The sequence below is a fragment of the Dasypus novemcinctus genome, chromosome 15 (genome assembly GCF_030445035.2).
Source record: "Dasypus novemcinctus isolate mDasNov1 chromosome 15, mDasNov1.1.hap2, whole genome shotgun sequence".
In the NCBI taxonomy this organism is placed as follows: domain Eukaryota; kingdom Metazoa; phylum Chordata; class Mammalia; order Cingulata; family Dasypodidae; genus Dasypus; species Dasypus novemcinctus.
The window spans coordinates 18,420,042-18,432,396 of record NC_080687.1 but is presented as its reverse complement, the minus strand read 5'-3'; the positions used below and the strand labels follow the sequence as shown (position 1 = coordinate 18,432,396).

Below are 12,355 nucleotides of genomic sequence, written 5' to 3'. Positions count from 1 at the left end.
GTATTTGGAATTTTATAGCAATTTGAAGTTGTGTTGAAGAGAAACTCGATTACACAATCTGCTTTAATTCAGAATCTAAACCCCTAAGATAAAAATACTATTCCTGAAATCACTTGTATTAGTAATGTAGCTATCTTAGTGTCATTCAGTCAACTAATACCTGACTGCCTGGTATGTACAAGGTCTGTATCTGGAACTAGGATACAAGGATCAACAAAACAGATACAGTCCCTCATGTCTTACAAAAATATGTAAACAATCATTTTAAGAGCTAGAAACAAAAATCAGGATGCTGTCATAGAGGAAAACAGAGGAAAGATTGCTTTAGACATGCGAGTCAGGGAAATCTTCTCCATGATCTAACTTTTCAGTTGAGACCAATGATGCAGAACAGAGACAAGAGCATCCTGACTTCAATGAGGTTAACAAGTAACAAGGTTCCTGAGCAAGCATAGTCTACCAACAGAATAAACCATTCCACATGTAGCACAATATAAAAAGGGACTTGACATCAGACTAAGCTCCAATATTTATCAGCTAGGCAACCTGAGGCAAATTACTTAAGATCTCTGGGCCCATTTTTCTCATCTGAGGTAATGACCCAACAAACCATGATTAGAAAATATCTAACAGACAAATGTTCACTATCTTATCCACTCCCTCAAAACTGTTTTTAAATTAGAATATTACAAGAATACTACTATTAGAATATCTATAAGAAATGGTTGCATAGTTACCAAATAGTAACCCAGTTATAATTTTTTTAAAAATACCAAAGTTCAAGGCTTGCAATGGAACATTGTAATAATCACATGCTTTGCCCATTGCTTTTGTTCCTTCAGTCACTAAATAAATTACAGGTTTACTGAATAACCAGGAATTACCAGAATACAAGTAATAACATACTTTTGAACAAGTCACAGTCCCTGTCCTCATGAAGACTGCTGCAAAAAGGAACAAAATGCTAATAAACACAAATGGATGAAATCTCATAAACATTATGCTAGCAAAATAAACCAGATGCAAGAGTACATACTACGTGACTTCATTTTTATGAAATACTAGAAGACAAAACTAATCTACAGTGACAGAAAGCAGATCAAAAGTTGCCTAAGGCAGGGGTAAGGATTAGGAAATAGCTGAAAAAGGGCACAAGGGAACTCATGTGGGATGGAAATGACTGGTGGTGTTTACCTGAGTACATACATCTGTCAAATCTCATGGAGGGGCAGCGGACTTGGCCCAGTGGTTAGGGCGTCCGCTTACCACATGGGAGGTCAGCGGTTCATACCCCGGGACTCCTTGACCCGTGTGGAGCTGGCCCACGCGCAGTGCTGATGCGCACAAGGAGTGTCGTGCCACGCAGGGGTGTCCCCCGCTTAGGGGAGCCCCAGTGCACCCCGTAAGGAAAGCTGCCCAGCACGAAAGAAAGTGCAGCCTGCCCAGGAATGGTGCCACACACACAGAGAGCTGACACAACAAGATGACGCAACAAAAAGAAATGCAGATTCCAGTGCCGCTGACAACAACAGAAGCGAACAAACACGACAACGTAGCAAATAGAGAACAGACAACCAGGTGGGGGGAGGGAAGCAGAGAGAAATAAATAAATCTTTGAAAAAAAACATGGAGCACTAACTTTCAAATGGGATGCATTGTAACATGTAAATTACCTCAATAAGGTAGATTAAAATTTCTTAAAGGACTACTAAATGTAAAATTTTGTTTTGCTTGGAGCAGGTGTTCAGAATGTCAAATGAAAACCATAATATATTAAAACATTCTTGAGATTCAACTATAAACCAAATAAACTGAAATTCTACCAAATATGACTCCTGACTCCTAGCAGTATACAAAATTCCCTTATTTATGGGAAACAGAAGTGGCTCAACCAGCTGGGCTCCCATCTACCATATAGGAGGTCCAGGGTTCGATGCCCAGGGCCTCCTGGCGAAGGGAAGCTGGCCCACACAGAGTGCCGGCCCATGTTGGAATGCTGCCCCATGGAGGAGTGCCCCCTCCCAAATGTGGGAATGTCACCCAGCACAGGAAAGCTGCCCTGCTCAGGAGTGCCAGCCAATGCTGAGAGCTGGCGCAGCAAGGTAACGCAACAAGAGACAGAGGAGAGAATGTAAGAAGATGCATTAGAAGGTGGAGTCGGGGTGGTGCGAGAGAGTAATCGCCTCTCTCCCACTCTGGAAGGTCCCAGGATTGATTCCCAGAGCCGCCTAATGAGAATACGAGGAGACACAGAAGGACACAAAGCGAATGGACAGAGTGCAAGCAACTGGGGGAACGGGGACCGGGCAAGGAGGGAGAAATAAATCAATCTTTAAAGAACAAAAAATCCCTTACTTATATTTACTGCCTTATCAAACAACTACTTACCATAGGCCAAGAACCAGAGGAGTTGCAAGGAAAGAATTCCAGAACAGAGAAAAGCCCATATCCAACTTGATACAGAAGAATGACAAGAAGAATGACTTACGTTGTTAGCAAGAACGCCCCATCACCACATCTTTCCAGGGCCTTTCGTGCAGGAGGTTTTGCTGCAAATTCTACAAAACCTTTTCCTGTAGCTCTACCACGATCGTCCACAACCACAACGGCTTTCTCTACTGGACCAAACTGGGAAAAAGCTTGCTCTAGAAGCTCATTGGAAACAACTGGAGAAAGGTTCTTGACAGTTAAAGCTGCTCCATGTGTAGCAAAGCGAATCCGGAGAGGTCTACTCTTCAAAATGGTGCCATCAAGTTCTGCTTTTGCAATTTCAGCCAATGTTCTGGATTCCTTTTTAGGAGGGAAAAAAAAATCATTTTTTAAAGTTGATAGTAACACAAGAAATTTATAATACTAGCTTGTATCTAGGAAGAACTAGGTAGCTTTACAAAATGACTAGTAAGATCACTTAGAGTCTTCTAAATTTAGGTATCACATAAATTGTTATTAAAAGAAAAATTAATTTCAAACATTTTAAAAAAGAAGTCCCAAGTCCAATGCCCTGTTAAAAGTTATCACTTAAGATTTACTACTTAGTAAAAAATTGCCAGGTATTAAATACTCAGAGCATTAGCTTCATTAAATTATGTACAGAAAATTTTTTTAATTTTTTTTTAAAAGATTTATCTTTTATTTATTCCCACCCCACCCCGTTGTCTCCTCTCTGTGTCTATTTGCAGTGTGTTCTTCTGTGACTGCTTCTATCCTTATCAGCGGCACTAGGAATCTGTGTTTCTTTTTGTTGCATCATCTTGTTGTGTCAGCTCTCCATGTGTGAGGAGCCATTCTTGGGCAGGCTACACTTTCTTTTGCATTGGGCACTTCTCCTTATGGGGCACACTCCTTGCACATGGGGCTTCCCTACATGGGACACCCCTGTGTGGCAGGGCACTCACTGCACACATCAGCACTGCACAAGGCCCAGATCCACACGGGTCAAGGAGGCCCAGGATTTGAACCGCGGACCTCCCATGTGGTAGGCGGATGCCCCACCCACTGGGCCAAGTCTGCTTCCCCAGAAAATTTTTAAATCTCTTTTATTAAGAGATAATTAGTTTTAGTGCCAGTTACTAGAAATTATTGAAAACTATTTTTTATATCCTTCATCATTTTCATATTTATATCTCAACAAAACCTTCACACTCCAATTGACAGATAAATCCCTGCTCCTTTTTTATTTACAAAATTTCCTTTTCTCTTTTATTTCACCTGTAAAAACTGATGTTAAGTCATGTTAACCACTTCTCCTTAAGTAGTCAAAGTTGGTGTGGACTATAGAGATCTAAAACAATAGATAACCAACCAGTAATCTTAACAGCGGTATATCCTTTATCCTTGTTTTGCAGGAACTCTCCAGGAAAAATTGAAAGTGGCTTTATATGTGGATGTAAGAAAAGTACAAAAATACTGTCTTATGAGAAAATGTCTTAAGGTCAAAACAGCTTTTTATTCAATCATTAAAATGCTGATGGTGGCCTAAAGTTACTGTACTTATACATTAGCCTAACTTCAGAACTATTTTTCTAAATAAGAAGGAAGCTAACCTTTTTTGGGACATTCAAAATGACCACCTCATTTATTATCCTTAATCCAATTAGTAGTAGTAGTTAATAGCAGACATTTATGAATATCTAACAAAAGATAGGCACTTTATAACTAATACCTCATTTAACCCAACAACTCTTGAGAAGCAGATTTTAGGAATGGAGACTTAAATGAAAATACTGTCAAGCAGAATTGGAAAAGAGAAACGACAAAAACCTCACAGGGTTATCAAAGTATTCTATATCTTGATAGAGGTTTCAGCTAAACAGACATATGCATTTATAAAAACACTCCACATGATACATTTAAATCTGTGCACATGGGTCTTCTGTCCCTTCTATTTGGGCCTATAGTTGGTGCTGGATTTGGTAGGGAGACGTTCAAGAGACTTGACTCTTTGGGCTGTCCATGTGCCAAGTGGGCCCTGAGTCTCAGCAGAGTTGCAACACCTACTCTCCAGATCATTGGACTTACGGAGGACAACTAGCATGGAGATGAGAGAGGAACTGAGAGAGTCTACAAATACAAGCAAGAGAGTCCCAATCCATCGGCTGTATGGGACTGAAGCCCCCTCTCCATTAGAGGTGGAGTGGGATCACCATCCCAAAATCCTCAGGATTCGGGAATAAAATACAGACTAGAGTGGTATTCTACTATAGACTTATTGTGATTCTAACAATGGAAGAACTTCTATCATTGATGTGGAGGCAGTGGCCACCAGAAATTCTGTGGGCAGGGAGAGGGGAAACAGGTGTAATAACGAGGGGCATTTTCTAGACTTGGGAATTGTCCTGAATGATACTGCAATGACAGATACAGGCCATTATATATCTTGCCATAAACTACAGAACTGTGTGGGAGAGAGTATAAACTACAATGTAAACTATTATCCATTTATTGGCAATGCTCCAAAACGTGTTCATCAATTTCAAGAATGTACCACAGTAATGAAAGATAGTGTTAATGTGAGTAAAGGTGGGCGGTGTGGGGAGAGGGGCATATGGGAATCCCTTATACTTTTTATGTAACATTTATGTAATCTAAGTATTTTTTTAAAAAATTTTAAAAATTTGTGCATTTCACTGAATATAAATTTCAGATGTCCTAAAAAAAATAAAAATACTGGGTTTAAATGATAGACATGTTTGACTGTTCCAGAGTCAGGGACAGTTGGATGGAAAGACAGATAAAAAGGTATGTGAAAAAGTAAATACAACATTTAACTTTAGTATATAAGTGGTTGGTACTAAGAAATTTGAAATTTTTCATCATAAAATTTGGAAGGGGTAGAAGGAGCCTAGTGAGAACTCTAAGAAAACAAGGTGTGTTTCAAGGTTCTCAAGGGCACTTGCTGTACATATTTGGATATATTTACAATGTCACATTCCTTTTTTTTCCCCGAAGGAAGAAATCCCAATTTTTATGTTAAATCATCTCATTTCTTATTGTTGACTATCAATTCATTTTTGAATGCTGTTTGGGCTCAATAAAATGTTTATGGTAGGAAAAGAAGAAGCTGTCAGGAATTTTCAATACAATGCTTCTATTTTCAAAATGTTTCTAAATCAGGATTTCTCAAGTTTTGTCTCTACTGACATTATGGGCCAGAAAACTGTTTGGAGGGACTGTACTGTGCATTTTAAAATGTTTAGCATTATCCCTGGTCACTATCCACTAAATGACAGCAAAACCATTCCCCAATTTTGACAACCAAAAATGTCTCCTAACACTACCGAATGTCCCCAGAAGGACAAAAGAATATGTTTCAAAGCACATGAACTTTTCCCTTACTGTTTGCTAGTAAGTAGTTTAAAAATCCTGACTTCAAGGATACTAAATAAAAAAGTTCAAGAAAACTCACTGATGTAAACTGGAAATAGTTTTCAAATCTATCAAAGTTAAATAGCGTGCATTACGTCCATACTGTGAAATACACCATGGTCATTGAAAAAGTATCTAATTAAAAAACTCTATGTAAAAAAGTATCTAATGACAGGAAAAGATGTTAAAAGACATATGAAAAATCAAATAACCCTACAATGTGTACAGTAGGGTTTGATATTTGTGAAAAAATTACACAAACTTTAAGAGTGATCATGTTTAGGCTCATGAAAAATACTGGGAGGGAAGCAGATTTGGCTCAAAGGATAGAGCATCCGCCTACCACATGGGGGTCCAGGGTTGACCCTTGTGGTGAGCTGACCCATGAACAGTGCTGATGCGTGCGCAAGGAATGCCCTGCCATGCAGGGGTGGGTCCCCGCATAGGGGAGCCCCATGCACAAGGAGTGCACCCCGTAAAGAGAGCTGCCCAGCGCGAAAGAAAGTGCAGCCTGCCCAGGAATGGTGCCACACACACGGGAGAGCTGAGACAACAAGATGACGCAAGCAAAAGAAGCACAGATTCCCGTGCCACTGACAACAACAGAAGTGGACAAAAGAAGACCCAGCAAATAGACACAGAGAACAGACAACGGGGGGGGGGGGGGGGGGGGGTAAATAAATAAATAAATCTTTTTTTTTTTTTTTAAAAGAACACTTTCTGGGAAGCAGACTTGGCCCTGTGGTTAGGGCATTCGTCTACCACATGGGAGGTCCATAGTTCAAACCCGGGGCCTCCTTGACCCGTGTGGAGCTGGCCCACGTGCAGCACTGATATGCACAAGATGTGCCATGCCACGCAGGGGTGCCCCCCCACAGAGGGGAGCCCCACGTGCAAGGAGTGCGCCCCATAAGGAGAGCTGCCCAGTGCGAAAGAAAGTGCAGCCTGCCCAGGAATGTCACTGCACACACGGAGAGTTGACGCAGCAAGATGCCGCAACAAAAAGAAACACAAATTCCCATGCCGCTGACAACAACAGAAGTGGACAAAAACCAAGAACATGCAGCAAATGGACAGAGAGAACAGACAACTGGGAAGGAGCGGGGGAGGTAGAAGGGGAGAGAAATAATAAAAAATTAAAAAAAAAAAAAAACACTTTCTTGGGAAGCAGATATGGCTCAAGTGACTGAGCTCCCGCCTACCACAAGGGAGGTCCCAGGTTCGGTTCCCAGTGTCTCCTAAAGACAAACAAGACAATAAGCTGACACGAGATGACGCAACTAGAGACACAAGGAGGAAAACATAAGACTCAACAAAGCAGAGTGCAGAGGGAGCTCAAGTAATCAAACATCTCCCTCCCACATGGGAGGTCCTAGGTTCAGTTCCTGGTGCCTCCTAAAAAAAGGAAGATGAGCACACAACAACAACAAAAAACAGCACACGGAAAACAATGAGAGGGTGGGGAGAAATAGATCTTTAAAAAAAAAAAAGAAAACACTTTCTTGAAATAAAAGTTGATTTCAAATAATATACTGGCCTTTCCACTAAGGACATTCTGCAATATCTTCTATATTATTTCAACTTTTTATAAGAAGAATGTATCATTTCATAATTAAAAAGTGTGTGTGGGGAGAAACAGCTGTGGCTCAATCAGTTCATCTCCCATCTACCATATGGAGGCCCTGGGTTTGTGTCCTTGTGAAGGCAGGCTCACCTGCATGCTGCAGCTGGCCCACAGGTACCACGGACAGCCAACTCAGCAAGGTGACACAACCAAAAAGGGAGACAAGCAAAAAAAAAAAAGCACAGAAGAGCGTGCAGCGAATGGACAGAGAGAGCAGACAGCAAGCAAGCTGCAAAGGGGAGAAAGGAAATAAATACAGACACAGAAGTATGCACAGCAAATAGACACAGAGAACAGACAGCATCCAAAAAGTCACGAGGGGGAAACGGACTTGGCCCAGTGGTTAGGGCGTCCGTCTACCACATGGGAGGTCCGCGGTTCAAACCCCGGGCCTCCTTGACCCGTGTGGAGCTGGCCCATGCGCAGTGCTGATGCGCGCAAGGAGTGCCCTGCCACGCAGGGGTGCCCCCCGCGTAGGGGAGCCCCACGCGCAAGGAGTGCACCCCGCAAGGAGAGCCGTCCAGCGCGAAAGAAAGTGCAGCCTGCCCAGGAATGGCGCCGCCCACACTTCCCCGTGCCGCTGACGACAACAGAAGCGGACAAAGAAACAAGACGCAGCAAATAGACACAGAGAACAGACAAAGGGGGGGGGGGATTTAATAAATAAATAAATCTTTAAAAAAAAAAAAAAAGTAGAGATTTGCGTCCCCAAAGACTAAATACAAGTAAATTCTTAAACTGATTTCTCAAGAACAGTGTTTCTCAAACTTTGGCAAGCATCAGAACATTATGATGGTTAATGCCAAAGACTGCTGGGCCCCACCTCCAGAATTTCTGATTCAGTAGATCTCGGTAGGGACCCTATAACTTGCATTTCTAACAAATTTCCAGTTAACTGATGAGATAAGACAATTATTGATATGATACAGTGTCAGCATTGCTATCATGTATGATACAGAAAAGAATTTAAGTGGTCATCTGGTTTAGAGAAGTTGCTGGATGGAGACCACACATTATTAATCCACAAAATATTTCCAAAATACAGTCTGTTTAATCCCTAATGTACCAAGGTTTGGCCTTATTGACTAGGACCTTGGTGGAACACCACCTAATTATTTCCCAACCCAAATACATACTAGCAATGCTGACCCTCTACCATTTTAATAATGTCTCACCTCATCAAGAAACTGGCAAACCAGAGCTATTAGTCTAAGAAAATTTACTTGCACTATTTTGATTACTGAACAAGTAATCTGCATTACTTTGATTACTGAACAAGAAAAAGTATTTCTAGAATACAAACCAAATGAAATTACACCACTTTCTATTCTAAAACCACTACACTATCATTTCACACCAGTCAGTACACCAATACTTAATTCATATTGAGTATAAATACATGTTTTTTAAATTTAAAAAAATACATATTAGCTCAGAAATATTTCAAGCCTTCAAGTCTACCTGTTTCTCACAGAATTCACATTAAATTGTTAAACTTAATCCATACTTAAATTCTGTAAATTAAATCCTAATTTTAACAAACTTCCAACATTCCCATGCAAAAATTAAAGGTGACAGGTTTGGAGCAGCACTCCTCACCTCTCAGTTCATAATCTTATTTTTTTTTTAAAGGGGGGGGTAGGAAAAGCAATAATCAAAACAAGTTCCCTTATATGTAGTTGTTCATATAGTGGTGTGCTGTCCAATACAGTAGCCACTAGCTACTATTTAAATTAAATGAGGGAAATGGATATGGCTCAACAACCTGGGTTCCGGACTACCATACCAGGAGATCCAGGGTTTGATGCCCAGAGCCTCCTGGTGAGGGCAAGCTGGCCCACGAGGGAAAGGGCCGCCCTGCGCTGGAGTGCTAGCCAGCTGGGCGCAGCAAGATGACCCAACAAGAGACACAAGAGAGAAAGTAAGACGTAGCAGAACAGGGAGTTGAGGTGGCGCAAGAGAGTAATCGCCTTTTTCCCACTCCAGAAGGCCCCAGGATCAGTTCCCGAGTCACCCTAATGAGAATAATGGGAATACAGACACAAAAGAACACACAGCAAATGGACACAGAGAGCAGACAACGTGGGGAAGCAGGAGGAAAAAATAATAAATCTTTTTAAAAATAAATTAATTAAATGAAATTTAAAATTCAGTTCCTCAGCCACACTAGCCACATTTCAAGGACTCAACAGTCACATATGGCTAGTAGCACAGATATATAACATTTCCTCATTGCAGAAAGCTCTAATGGTCAGAGCTGATACACTAAAGGAAGAAGAGAAGAACTGTTAGTACAACAGTTCTTGAAGACAAGAAGGAAAAGATTTTGCCATATCAAAAGGTTTGTTGTGTTTATTTCAAAATGTAAGGCTTCTAAACAAATAAGGAAATGCTGCTCCATCATTCTTCCACCTCTAGAATGCCAACTTCAAAAAAGGTCAAAATGATGTAAGAGGCTAAGAGAGATGAAAATGTTACATAACACCCTTTTGGAAATTTCTAACAAAAGTATTCTACAGTAATACTTTACTGTAGAAACCTACCTTTCCTTTATAACTTTTCCATGTATTCTGAAAATGACTAAAAGATAAGTAAATGTATTGATAATTTTATTTTCAAAGTGCACCAATTACTTAACTTGAACTTAAAGGAAATTCCATGGTCTCATAACAACAATTGAAAGCGAGATGTTCAAAGGTTCTCCCTAAAAATTACCATGTTATTCAACGACAGTCAACTTCCTCTAAACATTAAAATTCTACATTGTCCACTCAAGGATGCTCGAAAATCCCATTTAAAGTCCAAGTTCCAATAAGAAGTTTCCACAAACTACAATAAAAATCAGATTTGAATGCAACAATGGGGGAAAAAATAACACGTACTAATGTCCCCCTTTAATAAAAGATATTTTGTTGGGGGAAAAAATTTCATCTATATGAATTACAATAATGCTATTTATCTGACACTACAAAGCACACAAGAAAACTTAAGTAACTATTTTGTCCAAGTAAGCGTAAACCCTCATTGTTGAAAAAAAAAATAAGTAAAATGAGGTACGAGTTTTGAACAAAACGTTTCAAGTTTTAAATTAAGAGAGAGAAAAAAAAAAAGGGAGAGAAAATATAGTACGCTAATACCAGAATGTTTGTGTCCCAGTAAGCGTAAACCCTCATTGTTGAAATAAAAAAATAAAGTAAAATGAGGTACGAGCTTTGATAACAAAACGTTTCAAGTTTTAAATTAAAGAGAGAGAAAAAAAAAAAAAAGGGGAGAGAAAATACAGTACGCTAATACCAGAATGTTCAAGTATAATATATAGTAGTATATATTCCATCCTCCCCGACCCCAATGTGGAAGCCTCCAACGCCGGGCGTTGGACAGACATTTAGATAAATAATTCAACACCATTCCATATCGCAAACTGAACAGTGCTGAACAGGGTTACTGTAATAAAGTTTAGGCAATTAGGTAGATTAAGGTAAACAGCGGACGCTTTGAGATGAGAAAGAGTGATTTACCATTAAAAATGCAGACAGGCCTGGAAGGAAACCAAAATGACTTGGATCATTTAAATGCCAGCTGGTCCTCATGCCCAGTGAAATTTCTGGTAAGACAAACTTCCTTTCCCCAAGCCATATACAACTTTCTTCCCTCGAAGAATTCTCGCCGCCAACCACTGCCCTCTCCCCATCCCTCGACCCCCTTGGAGACCCCGGAGCAACGGAAAACGTCAGGACCTAAGACCATTTGGGTAGGGTTAAACATCTGGCGCGTGAAGCAGGCCGCAGACTACAAAGCAAAACCCCGGAAAATGCAAACGTTGGCGACAACCGGGGAGCGTGGTGTGCAGGGCAGTAAGACAAAAAAAGAGTCCCGCGGTTCCAAACAGGCCACGGAACGGAGGAGTTCGCAGGGGTGGCAAAGCCGGGAGGCAGCGCGGGCTGTTGCCTGGAGGCCTCCCTCCCGGCCCGTCGGCGTGACCTTTTGTTTCCTCCCGGGCCGGCTCTCGGCGGCCCAGACTCACCAGGCGGATGAAGCCGAAGCCGCGGTCGCGGTTAATGAAGACCTCGCTGGGCTCACCGTAGCGCTCGAAAAGCCGCTTGAAGTCCTCCTCGGTTATGTCCGTGGGCAAGTTACCCACGAAGAGGCGGCAGCGCTGCGTGTACGTCTTCTCGCCCGGCTTGAGGAAGCTCTTGATGTCGATGGTGAAGCCCGCGTCCTCCTCCGGGTGATCCTCCGCTGGCGCAGCGGGGGGGCGGCGCCTGCTCCCCGGCCATGGCCAGAGCCAAGGCCGCCGCGGCCGCCGGGTCGCTCTCGCCGGCTGCCGACTCGAGCGCGCGCAGGCGGGCGGGGTTTTTCTCGATGCGCACTTGCTTCAAGTTTCCTCTTAACATCATCGTAAGGCGCCCGCTTCAATGCGGATGGTCTATATCTATATAGGATAGCTATATATCTGTTGGAAATGCAATAAGGAACGAGAAAGTCAGGAAGGCGAGGAGGCCTCACGACGCTCTTCTTCCTCAGGTTCCAACCGCGGCAGCCGCACACCCAAAATGGCGCTGCCGGAGCTGCAGTTAGTTGAAAATACGCCGAGCTCAAGCCCCGCCCCTGCGCAGACGCTGACGCTAGGACGAAGGCGCCTGCGCATTTTGGGAGCCAATGGCCCATTGGTTAGTACGGGCGTGCGCGTAATATGGCAAGCGTTACTTTCATCTGTAGGCTTACTGGTGGGTTAAGAGAAATCCAGTTCCCCATTCTCCTAAAATATTAGGGAATTGTTGGTTGAGCAAAAATTATGATGGGTGCAGCAGTGTGTGAAAATATCGGGCTAACTCTTTTAAATATCTAACAATTTTCAATGACTAC

The 12,355-nt window shown here is 42.0% G+C and overlaps 1 protein-coding gene across 1 annotated transcript in view; it reads right to left on the bottom strand.

Moving 5' to 3' along the window:
• Positions 1-12,027, bottom strand: part of LOC101426431 (paraspeckle component 1) — a 73,657-nt gene extending 61,630 nt beyond the window's left edge. The window contains 3 exon segments of the mRNA XM_004446710.4: positions 2,489-2,790; positions 11,514-11,744; positions 11,746-12,027. Of these exon segments, the coding sequence (XP_004446767.1) occupies positions 2,489-2,790; positions 11,514-11,744; positions 11,746-11,886 (674 nt within the window). The 5' untranslated portion in view covers positions 11,887-12,027.
• Between the last annotated feature and the right edge of the window lie 328 nt (positions 12,028-12,355).